Source organism: Talpa occidentalis, unplaced genomic scaffold, assembly GCF_014898055.3.
Source record: "Talpa occidentalis isolate TD23 unplaced genomic scaffold, MPIMG_talOcc4v2.1 talOcc4.11, whole genome shotgun sequence".
Lineage (NCBI taxonomy): Eukaryota > Metazoa > Chordata > Mammalia > Eulipotyphla > Talpidae > Talpa > Talpa occidentalis.
The window spans coordinates 91,271,187-91,295,844 of NW_023601104.1; the positions used below are offsets into that span (position 1 = coordinate 91,271,187).

At 45.6% G+C, this 24,658-nt stretch overlaps 1 protein-coding gene across 1 annotated transcript in view; it reads right to left on the reverse strand.

Moving 5' to 3' along the window:
• IFT43 (intraflagellar transport 43) overlaps positions 1–24,658 on the reverse strand; it is a 78,023-nt gene that overhangs the window by 42,477 nt on the left and 10,888 nt on the right. Inside the window, exon 3 of the mRNA XM_037503826.2 lies at positions 10,387–10,451. Within this exon, the coding sequence (XP_037359723.1) occupies positions 10,387–10,451 (65 nt within the window). The remainder of the gene's footprint in view (positions 1–10,386; positions 10,452–24,658) is intronic.

A 24,658-nucleotide genomic window follows, 5' to 3' on the forward strand; every position in this document is an offset into this window, starting at 1 on the left:
CACCCAGGCTTATACACCTGGGATTTCCTGAGAATCAAAATGTTTGACAGCAAAGAAAAGACCTTTGAGGCCAACTAGTCCAAACCCCTCAGTGAACCCAAGGAGTCCAGAAAACTTGCCCCAAGGCCACAGAGCGAGTGACAGGCAGGAGGGGACTAGGACGCAGCCAGACCCCTGACTGTACTTAATGCACCTGGACCACCTTGATCTGGACTGAGCACCCTCTGGACCACTCCGCCCCCAGTCTTGCAAAGGAGCCTGAAACCAGAGGCGGGGCTGCTAGGGCTCCCCAGCAGTACCTGGAACTGGCTCCCGAGCTGCCTGTCTGGGAATGGATCCAGTTCTTGGAGGGCACTGCAGGGTTAGAAGGAAGATCATTTCCAATGCCTAATTGAACTTAATGACGAGCCTAATTAGGCCTTTTAATGGCAGGACTGGCATGGCCTTGGCTTGTGCCCCTAAGTGCAGGCTGCAGCCTTCACACTCGCCTTTGTCTCAGGGTCAGGCAGCTGGCTGGGGTACAGCTCTGCACATAGGCCAAAAAGCAGGTTCAGAGGGTATGGGTCACACACTTGTTCGTGCGTTTCTTCCCACGGGCTGAGCATGCTGGAGATATGTCAACATAGTCCTAGGGGACATCTGCTGAGGCTCTGCCACGTGCAAAGGCCCAGGGGCCATGGGCTCTGAAGCAGAAAGGGCAAAGCACAGAGAACAGGAAGGTCAACTTCTGACTGGCTACTCACGAGCTGTGTGACCCTGTGCAAGTTATCTGACCTCTCTGAATTTCTGCCTCCTCATCTGTAAATGACGTAATAGCACCTACCTCATGGGGGTGTTTTGAGGATGAAGGAAGACACTGTGATCAGCATAGTGTCCGGCAAAAAAGTCACAATAATTGGTGTGTGTGTGTGTTTTCTCATCCACACCAGTGGGCTGCACAAGATGTGGGGTGTCCACACAGTTGTAGTGTGTCCCCAGAGGGCAAAATCTAGGTCAGAGGATGAAGCTGCAAACTTCCTAAAGACTTAAGCTGCTTGAAAAAAAATCAGAGGGGTGGCTAAAAGCAAAAAATCTAGAAATAGCGTAAATGCCCACCAACAGGAAAAAGTGCACCATTACCAGGGAATTATGAAATCCGCAGTTAGAAAAATAAGGTAAAAAATGCAAAGTGTGGCACACATTATGATTCCATTTATGCAAAATATGTAGTTCGTAGTAGTGTAAATATAAAATTATGTTTATATGCTATATGTATACAAATTGTACAAAAATATACACTGTGTGTTGCTGGTAAAAGATGCTAACGAACTATTTCTTGAAGTTACTTCTAGAGAGCTGACTAGGCTTAGAAGAGAGAGTTTTAGGCAAATTCAGCTTTATCTGATTTGTTTGAATTTTTACATCATTAACGTGCTCTTGGTTTGCTTACACAACTAAAGACGACTTTCTAAAACATACACTTCCATTGAGTTCCCAGCAATGAGGGATTCAAGCAGGCCCTGGGCAGCACTTGCAGAGATGCCAGAGTTTAGAGGCGGCTGAACAAAACTGGCTGGAAACCTTCCAGCTTGAAGACCTCTCTCGGCACGAGGTGGTGGTCCCCAGGGAAGGAGCCTGCCCGAGGATGCTGCTTTCTGGCTGCTGTCATTGAAAGGGGCACTTCTGTCGGCCTGCCCCTTCTTTGCTGGTGCTCAGAGGCCCTCTGACTCTACAGTCCTAGCCCTGGCTCCCAGAAACGACCAGCCCTAATCACAGGAGAAGCTGTACTTCCCTGGAACAAGAAACTATAAAGGGCCAAAAGTCTGAGCCTTTATGGGACATGCTAAGAGTCCACTCAAAAACCACTCATGGTTTTCAGTTACGCAAGATAAATTCAACGGTCACTTAACTTGTCAAAAAAAAGCTGATGGCCTAAAAGGAAGCTCTGGGGACAGTGGAGGCCAGGGTTTCAAATCACCAGCTTTGAGGAGAGCCTCCCCTAGGCCGCCTGGAAGCAGTACACCGACCTGGGCCCTTAGCCACACAGCCAGTGGACCCTGTGTGGGCCTGCTGTGTGGCCTCGCTGTCCTGTCCCTGGTGCACATGTATGGAATACGTTCCTCCCAGCCCCTGCATGCACACCTCCCCTCCTCCCTGGGCAGCAGGTACTCACCGCTGCTCCAGGGAGGGAACCGACCAGGGCTGCTTGTCAGGAAGACTGCTCCACTTTCAGAGTGGGAAGTGAAGGGTCCAAATGCTCCTCCACATGGGGCTTCCGCGAACAGACTGCTATCACCTTCAACTGGGAGGCACTTGACAGAATTGCAAGATTCCAATTATTTCATATTTAGTCATTTGCATAAGTAAATTGGTTTTGTGACACTAGACAAGACATCCAGGCCCCTAAACTGCGATGACTGTACGCAGAACATTCTTGCTTGTTGGGAACCAAACATCACTGTGAATCCACATGCAAAGACATGAAGTTACTCCCAGCCCTCCAAAAACCTCAGTGAGAGAAAGGTTGGTGCACACTACATAACGCTTCCCTAGCCTCAGGGTCAAATGTACCACAGGCAAAGCCTTAACGGTATTTTCCAAAGGGTCACGTTATGGTAAAATTACACGTTACTGGCAGTCTGCCTCAACCTGAGAAAATCCCATCTATGGTCTGTCCAGGGTGACTTTTACGGATGGGCAGTTTTGGAGCACTACACAGCCCATAAAAGTCAGGCAGTTTCATTCTCTGCTGAGATTCAGAAAGGGCCTCAGGAAATATGACAAAGGAAAATTGCAGAAGAGATACTTCCATCTGTGTGAGGCAGTAAAAGAAGATGTCAACTTGTATTTTTGGGAATCAGGATGGAATACAATGCTGGAATATCTCTGTATGGAACGCAAACAACTGGTAAATGGGGGCAGCCTCCAAGAAGAAATCTGGGGGCCCAAAGGGGCAGCAGAGGGAGAGACTCACTTGCACTTCACATCCCGTCTCTTTTACCTTTTGAATTCTGCCCTAGACATACTTCTTATTTACAATTCACTAAGAGTTCTGATATCTCAAAACAAGACAAGGTTAAACAATGACTAAAACCTAAGAATTTACCATCTCTGCTTCCTCTCTTCTCTGGCTCTTGCTCTGGCTCCCAGCCCCGCCCTTGAGAGAAATGATTCATTTTTCTCTCAACTTAGTTACATTTGAGCTTTAAGGGCAAAGCAACCCGACTCCATGAAGACAGAATACTGTCCTTACTGAAGTGGTTCTAACAAAGTTAGGGCCTGTGCTGGGGGTTCTCCCTGCGGGACGGTGCTCCCTTGGTACAGCTGGGAAGAGCAGAGGAGTTCCTTCTCCCTGCCCAGAGGAATGACCACAGGCAGTACAGTAGCTCCCTGCTGTGCACAGTATCTCCTGTCCTGCGTAGGACGGGACAATCCTGCCATTACCATCCATTGTTCTGATTCCTCCCTGTCTATCCACTGCCAGAACAAATGAAATCTGCCAAAACAATATGAGTGTTTAAAGATAGAAAAGGATGGAGGAAACGAAGACAGAAGGATAGAACCAGCTTGACACACCCCACACATTTCTCTACTGGGGTGAGGGTACTTACTCTTCACCTGTCGCTGCAATGTACACAGTCCTGGTGCTCTTTCATACTCAAAATCGACTGAACACAGATGATTTCCAGCAATAAACAATACAATTAAGAATTCTCTAAGCCATTAAAATAAAAACGATCTAGTTCTTCCCCTACCGTCTTTCTGTCCAGGCTCTGAACATAAGTTGAGAGCAAAGTGAAAATTACTCTTTGGGGAGCCTATGCAGAACAAACAGGTGTCGGGTGAAAATTCAAAAACATGGTGTTGTTTGGCCCTAAATCCATGTCCCCTGAAGATGCCGTGTCTCAGAGGCCACCGGAGGAAAAACATATGTGTGGGTGGCAGCACTGATGACAGAAGTCGAGACAGGGTCTAAGCAGGGAGCTGTCGTGAGTCCACCCAAGTGTCACAGAAGCACCCTGGACACAGTAATAGAAATGGGTGCAAAATTCGCCCCTGGGACCTTCCCTACTCACCATCTCACCATCTGCTATGGATCAGTCTCCTCTGATTTCATCCAATCTTGGACACTTAGCTGATGACTGACTGACAGTTCAGCCATGGTGCCCAGGGCCCCTGCCACACCACAGCCACTGTAGGTTTTTGGTGGCTAAGGGCTGCAGGTAGAATGTGAATTCCCAACGCTCCTAAACAAAACTGTGCTTATTGATGAAATCTGAAGGTCAAGATTAAGTGCTATGACTCAGGGAAACCCGAGCCCTTTTTAATTACTGGAGCTCTGTAAAGAATGTCCAAAGCTCTCTCACTGATCAAACAGATACTGGGCACCTACATGTGCAGGCACCACAGGAGCAGATGCAAAAAAGACAAATAAATATCTCTCGCCAAGTCCACTACGCGTTCATTATGAATAATGAAAACGCAGAGTCAGCTGCAGCTCTCCAACAGTTCGGGAAACAATAAAAACCAAAAAAGCCAAGAATGAAGAAAGGGCCACATGGTAAAGCATTCACAACAGGGGTGCTTGTGGCCTTGCAACTTTTCTACAAATTTGAAATTTTTCTAAATAAAGACTGGAGCAGGGGGAGGAGGCAGGATTGCAAGTATACACTACCGTCTAGTCAGCCAACCAGTTGATGAGAGAGTTCTTCACTGAAGAATTTCTGTTAAAAAGTGAAAATTGGAAAAATCACCATTTGGTCAGTCTTGACAAAATCATGGCTCCAGGTGGCGATGGCCAGTGGACGCTGAGACCACTGGGCGGGAGCCGGGTGGGGGACGTGGAAGTCACCTCCTGGGCCCGCCAATCAATCACAGCCTCACTTGAGGTAGGAACCCTCTGAGCCCAGGGCTCGAGATGCAACACAGGGGGACGGACCAGCACCGGCTACCGAGGATCCCGCCAGAACAGTGAGCCTGGATCCGACTGCCACAAGGAAATGGAGGAACAAGTGACATATCGTGACTGGGGAGGAAGGAGGAGGAAGGAGCCGGGTCCAGAACATGAGACACAACACAGGACAAGTTCCTTTAAAAAAAATTTAAAATTTTTAAAAGTCGGGGACAGGGAGGGGCACGTAATCGTGTAAAGCGTGGACCTGGGTTCGTCCTTTTTACAATCCAACTGTAAAAGACATCGAGACGGCGGGAGTACCTGGCTAGGAGCTGGCTACCAGATGACACTAAAGAATCATGATTAATTTTGCTAGGCATGTTCACGGGATATGGTTAGTAAACAAAAACAGTCCTTTTCAGGTAACCAAAATTGCCTTCAGCAAGAAAGGAAGGAGAGAGGAGGGCAATGACATTCTCCATATATTGTCAGGCTCGTCTGCTCATCCTTGGCCTCATAAAAGAGAAAGTGCTTTTCATATCCATGCATAATGACCTTGTCTATACCTAGGCCTGTACTGCCCCCTCTCTTTCCACACACGAACACTTCAACATTTGAATGGAAATCTGGGATGGACAGGTGCGTGAGTTCAAGGGGACAGGTGACAGCCCAGGGGCCTTGGCAGCGCACTCTCGGCATCCCCGGCACCCACATCACGGCACCTGCACCCCCAGGGCCGCGTCTGGCTCACCAGTGGGGAAGCGCTGACTAACCGGCCCTCTGTGAAGGAACTGGCTGCTGAGGGGATGGACAGCCTGTAAGAGCTGGCCTGGAAGGACAAAACATGTGTTTGCACCTGTGCCTGCAGAGCGGGGAGCCACCAAGCCCCGGGAGCTTTTGCCTTTCACACTTTTGTCGCCTAATAAGAATTAACTACTCGCTGCTAACAAGAAGGTAAAGAGACTCCGGGATGGCAATGACACAGAGGGAGAGGACAGAAGCCCTTTAGTATTCTTGAAACATCTATGCCATTAAAAAAAAAAAAATTAAGAAGAGGGAGAGAAAGAGGGGAGGGGGGGGGAGGGGCAAGCGCGGGACCGGCACACGGCCGTCCCACCGCCATCTTGATGTCCTTGACGCGTGCAGATGGTGCGGAAGTGGCTGGCACCAGAACAGCCCATGAGGAGGAACGGGCGGCCAATGGAGATTTATGTGAGGAGAGTGAGATGGACAAGGTAAAATTGTCAGGAGGAGTTGTTAGAAAGTAAAATATATTGTGACAATTCCACTCCTGCCGTTCATCAATAAACTGACAGATCATTTAGTGTCAATTAGGAGTGATAGATGGACAAGTCCCCATGATCCTGGGCCAAAATTAATGGCTGGGAGGGAGAGGGTGATTGAAAATGACGGCTGACATTGAGAGCAAAGTCCTGAAAGTCCCTGAGGGGCCATTACTTGCCTCATTCCCTTGCAGATCGATGCAGGGACAAACCCCAAAACAGACACTCTGAGACAAAACTTAATCAGACTACCTTTCCTTCCTCTCTTTACCAAGTCTACTTGCCTCTTGTTCAGCTCTATTCCCCCTGGCCATATCAGTGTCCCACCTCAGGCAACTTCAGTGCCAAGGACAGCCTGTTTCCAAGACGGACTCTTCGGAAGAGCTATGTCTTTGGTGGCAGGAGAAGGCACAGGTAGCGAACCCAGGTTCCAGGCAATTCCTCAAGGCAGCCCTTTCCTGTGGCTCATTGGTGAGCATTTGGGTGGTGGCACTTGACAGCCCCAGCCAGCAAGGTGGCTGACCCCTGCTGTGTTGTCTCTATCGTGGGCAGTGTTATTCAAACAAAGCAAAGGTATTCCCGGGAAACTCCTACCCCTTGGCTTTGAGCTCCTCAATCAGATATGTAAACAGCCTGCCCCCACTGGCAACAAAGAGCCAGACCTCATAAGCCTCACTTTCCCCCTACCTCCCATGCAGAAGGGTGCCTACCTCATCCAAGGCTTACCTGACATGGCAGGTTGGGATGATGCACCAGTAAGAGGTAGCTATGGACTGAATGTATAGCCCCCCATTTATATGTTGAAGCCTTAACCCCCAATGCAATGGTGGGGGGTTTTTGGGAGGCAAAGACCCATGACAGGATTAGTGCCCTTATAAAGAGAGAAAGAGGCACCAGATCTCTTTCCCTGCATATGTGCAGATGCATGCACAAAGGAAGGCTACATGAGGACACAACCATGAAGAGGCCCTCACCAAGAACCTGATCACACTGGCACCTGACCTTGGATCAAAGAAAAGCAATTATCTGACTATACATTAGTTCAACAGTCCCTGAGTGCTTATTACATACTGGCATTGCAGCAGGTACCCAGGGGTATGTAAATAACAGTCTGTCTCTGCTCATGGAACTCATACTAAAGAGAAAACGACAATGTATATACATACACAGACATATGCATATAGGTCAGCGGTGATAAATAAAGCAGAAAATGGGAACATGGAGTGTGAGGTGCTACTCTACATGTATGACGTCAGAGAGTGGAGACCACGGTGAGGGTTCTTCATGCATTACTTCCAGCCTATGCAATAGTGAGTGGTGAGTATTTGTTGTTGTTGTTGTTTTAAAGATTCTTTTCTATTTATTTATTTATCTATTAAGATTTCTTTATTTATTTGTACAAGCACTAGGTACAGTCAAGCGCGGGAGAGAATTCACCAGAGCCAGAGCGGGGAACAGAACAGGCAGACTGATGAAATACACTGCTGAGGGGAGCAGCGGGCGGCAGGAGAGGTCTGCGCACCATGTGGGACCCTCGCTGGCGGCTGGGGATCGAACCAGTGCTGCAGAGGCTGCGGGCAGCTTCGCAGCCCAGCGCTCAACTGCTGCGCCACCAGAGAGGCCCAGTATTTGTTGTTTAAGCCACTCAGCTGGGCTTTACTTTGACTGCAAGCAACATCACTGGAGGGTTCTAAGCAGACAAGCAAAATGACCTCATCTATGTCTGAAGAGGGTTATTCTGCTATGTAGAGATTAGGCTGAGGGAGACAAGGGTGGACGGGGAGGGCCGATCAGGAGGTTCTCACTTGTGCCAATGCTGTTAATGATGGGGGCTACGGCCGGGCACTGGCAGAGCAGACAACAGATGTGCTTCAGCCACAGACTTAACACGGCTTGCTGCTAGGCTGGACATGAGCTGAGATCCAGAGAGGAGTCCGGGGTGAGTCCCAAGTGGACGGTCTGAGCGGTGGGGAAGATGGAGACCTGAGGGAATCACTGGGAGGCGAAGGCTGGAGATAGGCAGAAGGGGTGAAAAGTAAAAGGATTGATCTGGACATGTCAGGGCTGAGTCACATGTTCAAATGGGAAGGTCACAGGACAACAGGTCAAAGTCAGGGGAAGAACTAGACTAGAGGTAGAAATTTTGGTGCCCCCAGAGTGCAGGGGAAAGTTAAACTACCAAGACCGTTCAAGATCGCTGGAGACTTAGTGTCGACAGAGGAGTGAGAAGGTTGGAAGATGAGGCGTGGGCACTCCCGGGGGTCAGAACAGGCCACAGGCTGAGGGGCGAGCAAGTTAACACATGAAACAGAGAAGTATCCCTCTCTGAGAGAAAACTGATTGGACCTGGAGAAATCACCGATATACTCACTGAGGGGTAAACATTTGATACATAAGAGGCTTTGTCCCATTGCTATATTTGAAAATAAATTCCCAATACTACATGCCTAAAATAGCCCTAATAATTTAAAATTGGGATTCCTTTATAAGATTTTCATTTGCATCTGAGACCCAGATTTCAAAGCCCCCTTCTTGGTTAACACTAAAAATGAGTGTTATGTTCTACAAAGAAAACAGTGTGGTATGTAGTGGCATATGAACAGAAAGACAGACCATTGGTGCAGAAGAGCAAGTCCCAAAGTCGGTGCACATGCAATGATGCAGAAATGGAAGGGCAAAGAGGGCATTTTAAATAAGTGGCTGGGACAAGAACAATTTCAAAAAAAGAAAACTGGATCCATACCTCATACCATCATCGGAATTAATTCCACATGCATCAGAGAGCTAAATTTTTAAAAAGAGAGGGTGTGGCTGTGTCCCAATAAAACTCAATCTATAAAAACAGGCAGCTGGCCTGTGGGCCACAGTTTGCTGAATCCTAATATAGAGGAAACAAAGAAGGATGACTTGAAATACTCACGTATGTATGTTTATTTCTTTTTGTAAAAAGTAGTAGAGGAAGGATAAATCAGAAACTAAGACAGGTTACCCACAGGGGATGGCTGGGAATGAGGGGTAATGAGCACGGGAGTGAGAGGTCTGAGTACAGCCTCTACACCATTTTGAGATAAGAAGTATGTGCTATCATTTGTACTTGCCTGAACCTAATTATGAGGAGACAGTCAGAGAAATCCAGAACAGGAGACATCCTATAAGCCAATTGGCCTGGATTCTTCAAAAATATCAAGGTTTTAGGGAGGTTAGGAGGGGAAAGAGTATTTAGACTAAGACAGACAAAAGAGACAGAACTACTGGACACAATGTGTGGACTCTGGTTGGATGCTGGAGCTATAAAAGAAACTCTGGGACAGCTGGGAAAATTTAAACTACATATTACATAGTATCAAATCATTATGAATCTTCATAGCTGTGATGACAATACTGTGATTATTTGGAGAATGTCCTTAATCTTGGCAGAATCACGGTGAAGTGCGTAGAGGTAAAATGTCACGACTTCTGACTTCTGCAACTTGTTTTCAAATGATTCAGAGAGGAACAAAAGCGTGCATGCGTGTGTGCAGACAGACAGAGAAAGAGAGGGGTGGGGAGAGGAAAAAAGCAAGAAAGGATAAGAACTGGAGACAATATGTAATTCTGCTAGTGCTGGATGGATACAACCACCACTGAAGGAAACTAGAGCAAAGTCTAGCCTTTGAGAGAAATCCCCTCCTGAGTAAATCTGAAGTAGTTAATTCAGCTGGAGAAAGTCACCCACTCCTGTAGGTTTTATTTGTTGGGGGGTTACCTTTCATCTGAGACAGGGCTAGGGATTAAGGACCAAAATGATCTGTCATCCAGCAGACAATTCTGTTCTGTTTGGAAAATTTCACTGAGAAGAACACAAAATGCTAAGCTATAGGTGAGCTGTGAGAACACTATGCAGGGGGAGGCCGGCCCCACAGGACGCCTGACTCCGTTCAGATGATGGCAACGGGCCGCTCACAGCACATAAAGCTATCTGGGAGGCGCCGAGGGCTGTGGAGATCGAAAATACAGGCAGCGACCGCCAATGCAAACAGGGTTTCTTTGGGGGATAATAAAAATGTCCTCAAATTGATAGCAATGATGACACAACTCTGAAAATACTGAGAATGTCCAAAATGTACATTTTCAATGAGTGAGCTGTACAGAGCATGAATCACATCTCAATAAAACTGTTATAAAATATAAAAGAACACCCCAGAAAACAAAGAGCCCACACCTCCACCCTCAGGAGCTGCCCGCACTCACTTGTAGGCCTTGGTGGAGTCATCTGCCCAGCCTCCTTGTCGGCGGGGTGGCTTGGGAGGGGGCACCTGCCACGAAAAAGAAGACAAAATAAATAGGGTCACTCACCACTGTCATTTCAACATGCACCTCCGCCAACATTCACCTATCCGGATCTTTCGAATAAACATACAGTAACCTTTCTGATTTGCTAGGAAAGGCTGGACGTTTTCATGCCCTTCTGGTGAGTATATAAATTGGCAAGATCCGGAGGGCAATTTGGCAATGTCTACTGAAAGCTTTAGAAATGCTCATACTTTTTTAAGCCAGCAATTCTAATCCCAGGAATTTATCCCAAGGAAATAATCAGAGAGAAACGTAATGCCATTTTTGAATAATGAATAGTTGGAAACCAAAATGGACATCAACGAGGAACCAAGTAAATCACAGGCTGCGCATGTGAAAATTCTACATAGTAATGAAAAAAAGCTATGTTAAAAAATGCTTAGTGACGGGAGAAAGTTCAATCTATGTCAAGTTGTAAAAAGTTCATTTTACACACTTCTGATTCTGGGAAGCTCATGAATACCTATTATCTGGTGTTAATTAGCTGTAAGTACGCTAGGAAGAGGAGACCCCAGTGACTGAAGGAATTCTGGGCAATTCTGAGTCTCCCTCTTTGGGTTGTTGTATATTTTCCAAATATTTTTTACAGTCAACTTATATTACTTGTACAAACAGAGGTGTAATAAAGATATACCAGAGAACCTTGCTTAAAAGACAATAAATATTGTCTACTATGTTAAAAATCTACTCAAGAGCCTCCCTGGTGGTGCAAGGGCTTAAGACGCAGCCTATGAAGCTGTCTGCAGTCACTGCAGCACCAGTTCGATCCCTGGCCAGGGAGCTACCCACATGGCACAGCAGACCTCTCCTGTCTGCCCGCTGCTCCCCTCAGCAGTGTATTTCAGTCGATCTGCCTGTTCTGTTCCCCACTTTGTCTCTGGTGAATCCTCTCACCCCCCACACCTCTGGCCTGCACCCCCGTTCTTGTGTGCATAAATAAATAAATATTTTTTAAAAATCTACTCAAGTTATTGGGGCAGTACGCATTCACCTACTATGGAGACCCTCAGAAACCCAAGCTGCAGGCATTCTTGCCAGCACAGCTCAACTGAAAATTCCAAAGGAACATCAAGTAATCCACTGAACCACTCCAGTAGGGTAAAACAGCAAAGAATCTTTCCTATACTGACCCACCCAACATTCACCTAGGACTATTTCTTGAAATATCAACTTTTCCTGAGAGCCTCATATAACTGTCATTCTCAGTCTAAGGATATACTTGGTATATCCTTACTAAGGATATAAGGTACTAAAATACTAAGGATATAATGTACTAAAACAGGGGCTGGCAAACTTTTTCTTTACTGTAAAGGGCAGGCGGTGAGTATTTTTGATTTTGCAGACCATACAGCCTCTGCTGCAGCTACTCCACTCTGCTGCTTCAGGGTAATAAACAGTCACAGGCAATAAGGAAGCAAATGGATGTAGTTGTATTCCAATAAAACTTTACAAAAACAAGCAGCAGGCCAAATTGAGCGAGGAGGATGTGGTCTGCTGACTCCTAGATGAAAATGTGTCATTGCAGCTTCCTTTACGTCCATGGCTTCAAGCTCAACATGTGATGTTTTAAGAAAACACCTTCTTGATATGCCTAATACATTTCTATTTTTTGATATTTCTATTTTACATCAAAATACGTTTTCCTTCCTGCCTCTCTGGTAGCACCCTAGCCTGCCAGGAGGGGAAGAGGGTCAAAGAGATTTTCTGTGCAAAACGAGGCAGAGGCTATGGCTGTCCTGCTCCGCACGGGGTCTTCGTCGACCTCAGCAGCAGGCAGACAGGCGATGCGGAGGGGAGGGGGCAGGCAAGCTCTCTGTGAGGTCATACATGGGCAGTGGCTGGGAGATGTCTCGGTCCTAATAGGGAAGCTTCTCATTTAGTACTCTGAGACCAAGGATAAGACCTCGTCTTTGTAAATACTCCCACTATGAGTCCTGTTAGGGTCACACGCAATACCGTGTCTGTATGAGACAGACTCAATTAAACACTTTTACCAAGTTATAAAAGGTCTCCCCCAGAGGTCAACTTTGTTCCTTCTGTGGGGAGGTGACACTATCCTAAGCACGCTACATGAGTTAAAAAAACAAAAAAAGATGTTACTCGAGATTAATGAGATTGAGAAGAGGCCGAATTCAGAGTGCATATGGTCTGTGGGAAATCTAGAAACTGGAGGTCAGGCTTAATCTGAAGAGAGCACACCGGTAGATGCTGAGGGCGAGGTACCCAGAGTCCTTCCAGGGACAAGCTGCATCCAGCATCCAGAGGTGAAGCTGAGGAGGGATCCCTCAGTCATGGGGATCCCCAAGTTTTATAGTTTTCTGGTTACCTATGATGGTTTTTATTGGGCCACTTTATCCTGGGGCATCCTGAGGACAGCATGCAAAAACTTGCAATACATGTAGGCAAGTTAGACACTTATACCAACTCAGGAAGTTCTGAGGACAAGGAGAGATCAAGGAAGCTTAGTAGAAAGAGTGAGGCTTATCCTGAATTGGGCAGATAGCAGAAATGAAAAAGGAAAGCATTCCAGAAGCAACCAGACCCAAAGGGCACAGGGAAACTAGGACAGTGCACAGCACCCCAGGGCAGCAAGTGCTGTTAACTGATCATTGGGCTGGTAAGGGCCACTGGGGAAAATTGGGGGGCGGGGGGGGGGTGGTCTGCGTTCCTTAACATCAATGCAGGCCTTCAGTGGAAGCTGATACTACCAGATCATAATGCAGTAGCTTGAAATTAGGTGCAAATGATCTGTTTGAGATATAAGTGGATGACTGGTCTTAGCAATATAACTTAAAACTCTGGCTGGCTCTTCGGCAAGAAGCAGCCCCAGAATGCCTATGCCTAACTATTCTCCCTGCAGACTCTGAAGACATCTAGCCCCGTTTCAAAAAGCATCCAGTTCCCCCCCTCCCAGAGCAATCTGAAACACTGAACACCCAAGGCCATGCAGTGCTGTGGCTGCTCTGCTGCCAGAACTCTGTGCTTCACCCTCCTAAGGTGACAGGTTAGATGCAGGGGACTTGGGGGCCTGAATGCCCTCCCTAGTTCAACAGTCAGAGCTCCTGCCCCTGCCTTCAGGGTTGGGAAGTTGTAATCCTTTAGTATGGATCCTTCCATTTGGGCCAGGCTTCTCCCTCTTCAGCCCAGCCCATCAGGTATGGACATACAAGAGGAAGCAGGAATGTGCAATTTACTTTTTCTCAAAACTTTCTGAGTTCTCTGTGTAACAGCCTTGTCAGTTAAAGGAAAAAGAAAGAAATTTACTTTTGCACCATCCTTGAAAGTAGAAACAATCTATAGGCAGGCTAAAACAGTGGTGGTAATATATTTTTCATTCTCAAGCATACCAACTCCAGAATTCTCCTGGACCAAAAACTTGGAGAAGCCTTACCCATCTGAGTTAGCACTTTGGAAGAAATCTACTTGCTCTGAGTTAAAGAGGAGGGAGGAGAAAGTGGATGGGAGCAAGCGAAAAAAGCTGGAAAGCAGACCTGATCCTAGAATCCCCAAGTCCCAGTTTATTCTTTAAATTGCTCTGCTTCTGAAAGTCAGGGGCACAGCCCCAAGACAACGGCTGTGAAAACGATTTCCAATTTTGGCAGATTTACTGCCAGGTAACATTACCCAATCTTGTTTTAAAAAAAGAAAGAGTCTTAAAATGTGCACCACCAGGAGGGACAGAAATAGGAACGGGTGACGGTGGCCCTTAGGCCGTGCATCCCTGGTGTTCTCTCTTGAAAGCTGGAGTCACGTCTCTGAGTGTGGGAAATAAGCACAGCTTGCCGGGGCCGCCGCCTGATGGACAGAGGGGGCAGGACCCCGCATAGCTCCTGAAGAGAAGCAAAAATGTGTTCTGTCCAAAAATAAAACAGGGGCAGGAATAACAGCGAGTAAAGAGTTGGAAGCACGTGACTGGTGGTTGCGGTCCTCAAATACCAGCTCTCCACAGAAAGGAGCCTGTGAGAGGCAGAGAGCGGGAAATTCAGGAAACAGCCTCTTTATATGGTCTCATCCGACTGGGCCAGCATTCAATTCGCTGGAATTACCAAGTCAGAGGGAGCCTTTAGGGCCAGACTTGTTTCTGATCTTTATATGGCTCCCCCAGATTCTTGAGATGCCGAAATAGGAAAGATGCTACAGTGCCAAAAAAGGAGCCTTTTGGGCTCAGAAACTTCTCACACACTCTCAAAAGTCCTAGAGAAGCCCACAATATGAATCAGTCCCCAATCCAAATGGCAGCCTGTTTCAAGAAGCCAGTTCGAGCACATGAGTAAATTTCACATAGAATTCTGCAAAAACAAACTTAGTTAAGAAAGATCCATTGCGACCTCCACACCTACCCATCTTCCAGTTTCTAGGGGCAATACAGCTACCAAGTTCTACCTTGATTTCTGCTAAAAACACCTGCCCTTCCTTTCTCCTGCAACCTGGAAGAAGACACAAGAAAGGTGTTCCTACAGGCTTGAAGCGGCGATTAACACTTAGCATATGTGACCCACTGCAGGGCCGGCCCGTGTCCCGCCGATCTGTCCATGCACAGTTCCTTCTCTGCCCATTCCTTCCTCCTGCTTCAACCCTGCATCTGACAACTAATTCAATACAGACCCAAGTTTTCCCCATGTGGGTTTAAGGTCATGGGAGGTAATAGATCTTCCAAGTTTATAACTGAATCCTTGTTTGTAAACATAGTTCTTTTAAGTTGAGACCAATCAAAATGAAAAACTGAATCATTAATAGATGCTAAAGCCACTAGTGGAAGACAGAATGGTGGGGAGCTGGACATTATCTTGGTGCCAAAGAATGGCGCCATATGTTATGCACCAGTAGCAAGAGGGAGAGGTCCCTTCCAGGTGGAGATGTCCATCACCACCTAACTCTGTGATCAAGCTTAGCAACGTTGACAGTGGGACATGACACACTGCCACCCAAACACCCAGGGAACCCCCAGGGAAAATCCCTCCCCAAAACATTCAATCAGAATCAAGCCTTCCAATTTGACTTCCAGATTACTGGAAGAGAACAGCCAAGAGAATAAGTTCGATAATGCTGGTGAGAAAGGATCAGACAAATCTAGCATGTGGAAACTATAGAACAGGCTGAAAGGGTGACTCACCTACAGTCACCCTATTGGCAAGTAACAGAGCAAGACCCAAAACCATATCTGTCCGACACTAAAGCTTTGCACTGACCACATGGACATGGCCCTAGAGGCATGCCAGCTAGAATGGGCCGGAAGCACAGAGCAGCTACAGAAAAGCATCTGTCTGGGCCGAGACAAAATGCCCAAAGGCCAGAAACCAGGTCAATGACATCTAGACTGAAATGAAGGAAAAGACCAAGGAGGACGAAACCGAAAGGACCATCTTCACTTACACTCCAAGCACAGAGTAAGAGGCATCCACTGATGATCTAAACATGTTCAGTAGATGGAAGAACCAAAAGATAGGTTGGTTTGAACCTTACCTCCTTGGGGACGCAAGCTGAGGGGAGGGAGAGTCAAATCAGGATTAAATAGGGTTGCCAAAAATAAACTCCGACAGTTGGAGCGCTGAGCCAACGGTATTAGGCCCAAATCAGTATAATCTTTCTACTTGGGAAGTAGCTGTGTCTTCACTGTGTGTCCCAAAGTTTCATCTTTATTCCAGCAGTGCTGCAGCTTTGAAGAATGAGTGACTGAATGAGGAGAAGAAGTGGGTTTGCCAGAAGGGGGAAAGTGAAGGGGGAAAGCTATAGTGTTAGAAGTGAGGGAAGGGAAGTAGGGAGAGGGAATACTGAGGAAGGGGCAGACTTGGGTCAAACTTCTAGATTTATCAGCTTCTAGCTGTGTAGCCCCAAGTTAGCCACATCTTCACTAAGCCTCCTCCTTTTCCAAGTGTGGGCAGTGAGTGAGGATCAACAGTAAAAACCGGATAAAAATCTCTGGCACAAAGCAGACACTTAAATAAACGGTGGTGATGGTGGCAATTATATTACCCATCAGAAATAATCACAGTAATAAAATGCAGACTATGAGGGAAGAAATACTTAATGCCCACACTCAAGTATGGAAAGTTCTGGGTAGACAAACATTGTAGAGCCTTTTGTTTAGGGCTGCCTTGACAAGTTTAATCCCTGGGACCCAATTCTTCCCTACTGCAGCTTCCCTGAGGAGAGAGAAATGTGTTAAAGTAGGGTGAACCAAGAAGCCACAGCTCCAGCACTCACTGAGAAATAAATGTGATGTTCAGGAGGCCACAGTGTCTGGTGATTGCAAGGGAGGTGTCACACTTCCCCAAATATTCGCACACACCCTATGGGAAAAAAAAAAAATCCCATGCCCCATAGCTCAGCACAGAGTCATCCAGCTGTCCACTTCAAATGACTCATGGGATGGGGCTGCCAGCAGTTTGTCGAAGAGGTCCAAGGAGAACAGATTTTAGTTCTGAAAATCATTCTTAGAATTCATCCTGGATTTTCCTGCCTTGGATAGCATCCCCTCCATGTCAGTCACATCCTGGTGGGTCGTCCTCCATCAGCTCTTCGCTGTCCTTGTCTCTATACCTTCCAGACACTTAGAAAGCTGTGCCATTTGCCCATACTTTCTGCAGCTCAGCCAAAGTAAACATTCCCTTCAACTTTCATCATAAATCAAAACCTATGTTTTTGTCATTCTCCTAACTCCTTTCAGTTTGTAAAAATCCATCAGGCATGTGTGCAGCCAGTGATGTGCACAACAGGGAGGGTGTGGGCTCCCCACGCTCCGAGGAGCAGTCCCTCCCAGCACCTGTGACTTTGTGCAAGCACGGTCTAGACTTGCTCCCTCAACCAAATCCAGAGCAGAATAACTTGGAGCAAGTTGAGAGCAGAGGAGCAAGCTGTAACCTTGATGCTTTCAGAAACCTGATCCTCAAGGGTGATGATGGAAAGTGAGTGGCAGGAGTTTGAAAGAAGTACTAACCCCCTGGCTGGTGGCCCCATCATGTGAAGCCCAGAGGGGGCACAACAGCTTGTTCCCCACCCTGTTCATTGTGGTGAGACGTTGGCTCATACTTGTGGAAGCAAGAGGGAAGGTGTGGATGGTACTGACTGTTGGTAGAACAGTTGACAGTTTTTAAGTTTATTAAGCATTTGTTTTCAAAAACAAACACTTCCTCTCACCATCATGTCTTTATTAAAGGAATCTTTTCAACCTCACCAAATTTGGAAGGACACAAAACAAGATAAAGAATGGTTACCTAGGGCCTCCCCGGTGGCGCAGCGGTTGAGCGCTGGGTTGCGAAACCGCCCACGACCTCTGTGGCACCAGTTCGATCCCCGGCTGCTCTCCGGCCACCGAAGGAGGGTCCCACATGGCGCGCAGACCTCTCCTGCCGCCCGCTGCTCCCCTCAGCAGTGTACTTCGGTCCTTCTGCCTGTTCTGCTCCCTGCTCTGACTCTGGTGAATTCTCTCACCCTCTTGCACTTCTGACTGTACCCAGTGATTGTATAAATAAATAAATAAAAATAAATAAATCTTTAAAAAAAAAAAAAAAAAAAAGAATGGTTACCTAAATTGGATACATTTGGGGCCTCCCAGGTGGCGCAGCAGTTGAGTGCTGGGTTGCAAAGCTGCCTGCAGCCTCTGCAGCACCAGTTCGATCCCTGGCCGCCGGCAAGGGTCCCACATGGCCTGCAGACCTCTCCTGCCACCCTGCTGCTCCCCTCAGCAGTGTACTTCGTCTGTCTGCTTGCTCTGCTCCCTGCTCTGCCTCTGGTGAATTCTCTCACCCTCCCATGCTTCTGACTATACCCAGTGCTTATATAAATAAATAAACAAACAAACAAACAAATAAATAAATAAATCTTTTAAATAAATAAATAAATGGGATACATTTGGTTTATGACAAAGGCACTGCATTATTCTTGGTTTTCTCATTTTGGTCAAAACCTCCTCTTTTCTTCCTCTTTGAGCAGTGTTACAATATGCTACCCTCTGTCTCTTTTTCAGCCTATCAGTACAAGCCCAAGGCTGATTTCTCAGGCTCTTTCCCCACTCTTCATCAAACAAGACATGCTGAAGGCCAGCCACACTACTGCTCCCAGGTGACAAGGGCCTGGGTACAAGGGCCTGATGACCTGGGTACAGCCCCTTAATCCATAAATGTTGCTACGCAGTTTAAGGCTCTTGTATAGCTGCCTGCCCATGAAATAGAACACTGCCAACCTCTCCAACTCTAGAGGCCTTTCTAGATTAGCTGGAATGCTCGGCACAGCATCTGCATGGATGGGCTTGCCCATCCTGGCAACTGAATCTCAAGTCTCTGGGCCTATTTTCATATCCAAGCTTCTGATCACTACTTCCAAGTGAACCTTTGATGTCAGAATATTTTCTGTCTCAACAGCATGCCCCGCCTGAATGGCCCTGCCAGTTATTCCAAGAGAAAATCAACACAATCTGTTTCTGCAACAACTACTCTCATTCTTTTCTTGCCAACAGTACCACTTGAAAAAAACCACAGTGGATTCTGAAACAATCCAAAAGCAACTGGCAGGTTCTGGATCTAGTAATGGGAAAGCAGTTTTTATTCAACTAATTTTCACACAGATAACCATTATAATCTCTGGACAAAATATAAAAAAACAACTATTTGAAGGCACTGGAGGGCAAACAAAGGCAGGCATAAACTGGAGGGGATTTTACCCTTGAAAGAAAAAAAATGCACTGGATAAAAACAAAAATCTATGTTTAAGTGAATTTTCCCTTTGAGTGCACTCTCAAGTTTGGGCAGCACTGAGTAGCTAGCATTCAAGCAGAAAAATGCAGTTTTATTAGCTTGCGGATAACTTTTGGGGCAGTCAGAGTCACTAAAAATAGAGAGGGTTAAATTCTGGGAAGGCAGGAACTCCAAATCTGTGTATAAGCTCCCCTAAAAATCTTTTGGTCAGTCTGTGAACTGCACCCCTCCCAGAAACCCAGTGAAAAGCAGTTGTTGATGGGCTACAAAAATCAAAAGCTGAGGAGAGAAGAGATGTCAGCACTGCTCATTATAATGGACAGGGAGATTGATGTTTGAGTTCCACTAAGTTAGAGGCACTTGGTACACACTTTATGTTTTCCACTGAGACCATAGAAGGGTCACACCTAGGAATAAAGACCATCTCCCGGAACTAGGGGGTTTGTTCTGGGACTAAAATAGATGTGACCTAACAAAGCCTAAAACCAAGTCTTTATAGATTCAAGGCAATCTGTATATAATTAAACTGCCTACTAGTAGTAGGCTAACAAAACTAACACAAATCAGCACTTTCAGAGGAAAGTAATCCAGGGTCTCTATAATATTTGATCCACAATGTCCTTTGTATAAACAAAAACCACTAGACATGAAGAAGCATAAAAACATAACCCATACTCAAAAGAACAAACAATAAAATTGACCCTAACATGACCCAGCTATTGGAACTCACGGACAAGGGTTTTAAAGAAGGTATTATAAACATGTTCAAGAACTTAAAAGACAGTCATAGTGAGTAAACAAACAGAGGACAGAGAAATAAAAGTTAGAAGACAGACAAATATATTTAAAAGTTCAATATCTGAAATGAAATGCTCAGTCTGAAGATAGCAAATGAAAAAATATCAGTGAACATGAATACACATAATAGAAAATATCTAATTTGAACAACACAGGACAAACCTGTGAAACAGTATCAACTATGTAACAAATTTGTAATCAGTGTCCAGGAACAAGGGGGAAAAAATGGAGCAGAAAAAATATCTGAAGAAAAATTACTTAAAATTTCCCCAAACTGATTAAAAAAAAAAAATAATGATGACTTACTGATCGAAGAACCTCAGCAAATCCCAAGAATCAATACATGGAAAATCACTTCTGGGAACATCATAAACTGCTAAAACTAAAGATATAAAGGAAATCTTTAAAGCAGTTGAGGGAAGAGAAAAAGTTTTATATACCAGAGGACAATTGTCAGAAACAGCAAGTGTCAGAGGACAAGGGGCTGGCAATGTTTAAAGGGCTGAAAGAAAAAATCCAGAATTCTGTACCGACAGAATATATCTTCAAAAATGAAGGCAAAACAAAAATATTTTCAGATAAAGCAAGAAGAGAAGTTATTCCTGGCATATCTGTACTACAAGAAGGTTCTTCAGGCTAAAGAGAAATGACATTGAATGGAGACCTGGATCTACATGAAGAAATTAAGAACAAAATATAAAAAACCAGAAATGCTGGACATGTGGGTGATTGTAAAACACTAACTTTTTTTCTCTTCATCTCTCTCAATGGCAGCTGTTTAAAGTGAAATGACAAAGTGTATCACTGAGTTCATGAAATATGGAGATTTAAAGTCTATGACTTCGGGCCTCCCCGTTGGCACAGCGGTTAAGCACTGGGTTGCAAAGCTGCCCGCAGCCTCTGCAGCACCGGTTCAATCCCTGGTACCCGGGTGAGGGTCCCACATGGCGCGCAGACCTCTCCTGCCACCCGCTGCTCCCCTCAGCAGTGTATTTCCTCACTCTGCCTGTTCTGCTCTCCGCTCTGGCTCTGGTGAATCCTCTCACCCTCCCGCGCTTCTGACTGTACCCAGTGCTTGTATAAATAAATAAATAAATCTTTTTTAAAAATTTAAAAATTAAAAAAAAAAAATAAAGTCTATGACTTCACTAGCACCAGGCAGGCCAGGGGACACACAGAATTTTGCTGCAAGGGTCACATGTATTATATGAAGCGGTATGATGTGAGTTCTTCGTAGCCAGTGCTCAGTTAAAAGATGCATGTTCTAAGCTCTGGATCAACTGCTGAAAAAACAGTATAAAAAGTTACATCTGAAAAGTCAAAGGAGGGGATAAAATGAACTATAAGAGCAACTGACTGAACACGATGACATAATTCTCCATTACACTGAGTAAAGGCAGGGCACCAGGAGTGTTTCCGTCTATCCCCAATGACATTCAACATCAGCCAGTACTCTTTTCCTGCAAAGTATCATTATTAAAAGAATATTTTACTATCATCCTATGTCTTCTCAGTAATTACACACATGCTACATGAAAAAAAAATCTAGCCCCACTAATGATTTCAACAGGGCTCCAATGATCACCACCTTATTGTTCCTAGCAGATGAGGTTCACAGCACACGCTTTCCACCTCTTCACCTCTTGCCCTTCTCTGATGGACTTCATTTTTCTTGCAGCTGTTTCAAGCAGAACCTGCTCAATTCTTGGAAATCCCCCAAACTGGGGTGCCAGGTAATGCTGCTGCCTTACTACTCAAAGTTTCTCTAGAGCATTATTCTTCCACGTTATTATGGAATACTTTTGAAACTCACACTGTTCAGCTACGTCGCCACTCTGACCCTAACAATTGCCTGAACATGCATGGATCAAAAATTGGGCACTCCTGTTCCACGACTGGTGCCATCACTCTAACCAAAGTCATCATCTACATGGGCATTCATCTGAAGTTTAGCCTCCTAAGGCCCCATCCTGTAAACACCAAAGTCCTTGCCACTTTTTCAAAAGGTTACACCTGGAACTGCTCCATCCCTGAACTAACTAGTTCCCTCTTCCCTTCCAATCTCAAAACTGCCTTCTTGGTTTCATTCCTTCCCGATCAACCCAGCTCATTTTCCAGGTCCATCACATCAAGCCTCACTCCCTTGTCTTTTAACCCCATTCCCCAAAAACTCCCCCAAACCTGGATCAAGTCAACCACCTGCCTTCACTGTGTTGATATTCAGCAGGCTGAGGTGTTAGACAAAAGAGCACAATAAGACAAATTAAGACTTCGCCAACTCATGTCTGCCTTCTCTCAGTTGGGTCCTACCTGATCTCCCTGCTCCCAGTCTCAGGCCCTGAGAGTTGCTGAGGGCTCTAGAAAGGGAGGGAAGGTTAAATCCCTGCAGGCACTCCTGTGGAAGCATTTGTGGTAGCTGCCTAATGGGATCGCCAATGAAAAGTGTCCAAATAGCCAAGCCTCCCGTAACTTAGCCGTATTTTTTTTCTTGTAAGAATTTACTTTCCTATCTCATTCTAAATTCACAGTTTTGAATTATCTTTCTTAAAGAAGACTTCTAAGTTTTACAAGCGTTGGGACCCACAAAACCAGGATCCATCCCTTACTGATGACTGACAAAGTGCTGTTTCCAAAATGCAAATCTGATCACGTCTCCCCACAGCTTAAAATCTGCAGACATGAAGGGTCTACATGCCACCCAACAGAATGAGAAGCTCTTCCCACATGCTCTTCTTAGAGACCTCAGAATACATGCTGACGCCTCCCACATCTGCTTTCATTAGTGTTCAACCCTCTTTCTTAACTTCCAGACCAAATTTTCAATTGTTCTTGGACAAGACAAGACCTCTTTGAAAACCATAATGGTAACTCAGGTCTAAGATGGCCAAGGTTGAAATAATGATCACTTCTAATTCCCTGCTGCTGAGAGTAAATTCTCAAAAATGCCATTATCTACTCAGTCTTTCTAGCTACCCGTGGGGTCAACTTCACCTCCCTGTCCTCTACCTCTAAGAGCAATCTGTCACTACATCCATCCATCTTTCCTTCAAAATGTCTTAGGGCACCAATCTATCTGCTTTGCCAGCTCTGCCAGGCTTCACTGTTTCACCAAGCAAGGCACATACGCCACTGGTATAAGCAAGGTGACTGCAGGTGGCACAAAGAGGTGCTTTTTAAAAAATAGTCAGGAACGTGGTTTAGTGTGTAATAGGGAAAACGTAACTATTACAAGCCAAAATTTCATCAGTAAACTTTCTTTTTAAAAACAAATGTGGTTGAGACACAACCTATGAAGTTGTCCGCAATCTCTGCAGCATAAGTTCAATCCCCGGCCAGCCAAGGAGCTACCCACATGGCACAGTAAACCTCTCCTGACTCGCCTGCTGCTCCCCTCAGCAGTGTACTTCGGTCAATCTGCCTGTTCTGTTCCCCACCCTGTCTCTGGTGAATCCTCTCACCCCCCACACCTCTGGCCTCTACCCCAGCTCTTGTATGCATACATCAATAAATCTTTAAAAAAAATAATAAAAATAAATAAAAACAAATATGCCTAAGTATAAAAGGGGAGTTGATTTAAAGAAAAACATTAATAACAATGCTACTGGTATGTGAACACCCAAAACTGTGAAAACAGCCTAGGGGTGCCCAGAGGTTGGGAACGCTGTCTGAGTTCATGCTTCATCTTCTGGGAGGAGGGGAGGGCGGGCTCGGCTCCACCACCTCCTCAGGGATCCCGGCAGCAATCGCTCCCACTCCGGACCATTCCACCAAACTGCCAGGTTCACCTTCTTAGAAAACAAAGTGAATAATGTCATTCCCTGCACTAAAATCTTTGCGGGTTCCCTATGACACACAAAATCAACCTGAATTTCTCTGTTAAAGGGCTCTGAGCTTGAAATGACACAGACCAGTGTGAGCAGCTGCCGCAGTCCAGGTGAGCTAACGGTGGCTTCAGCCATTTTCCAACTCTCAACTTCTCTTTTTCTCCCCTAACAGAATCTTATTTACAGCCATAGATTCTGAGAAGTCCTTTCTCTGGGAACCTTGCCTAAACATATGTCAATTCTCATTACAACAAAAGTGCCATTACCATGAAAATTTTCACATAGCAAAAAAAGATTTCTGAACACAAGCCAGTAATCTATTTGAGTTGAACCAAATTCCAATATTATAATAAAATCTGCAAGTCCCTTCGGAATGAGCTCTGAGCAGATATGACCTGTGGCTGTTAATCACCTGTCCTTTAAATGCATAAGAAGGGGTGCTGCAACGTCTAAGCTAGGGGTTCTCATCTTTCTGGAGGGAATGCAATAGTCATAGATCACAGGCTTTAACTGGGTTTGTATCATTGATTCATTTACACATTTTTATTAAGCAGCTAGCATATAAGTAGACTTTAGGTGACTCTTGACTCTTACAGTATGAAATCAAAGACATTTTCTAAATCCTATCAGATCATAACCAAGTCAGTGCTACTTATATAACAGGCAGATTTCTCTCCTAGTATTGTCAAGACCTGTCATGTACATATAAATATGAGAACAATCTATCCTCGGAGGATTTTACCCTCCAAGGAAGCTAGGAATGTTTAGGACATAAATTATAAACACTGCAAAGTCCTGGACTCCTAACAGCTCCTTATAAAGAAGGGGCCAGAAGAGTCAAAAGCCGTCAATACT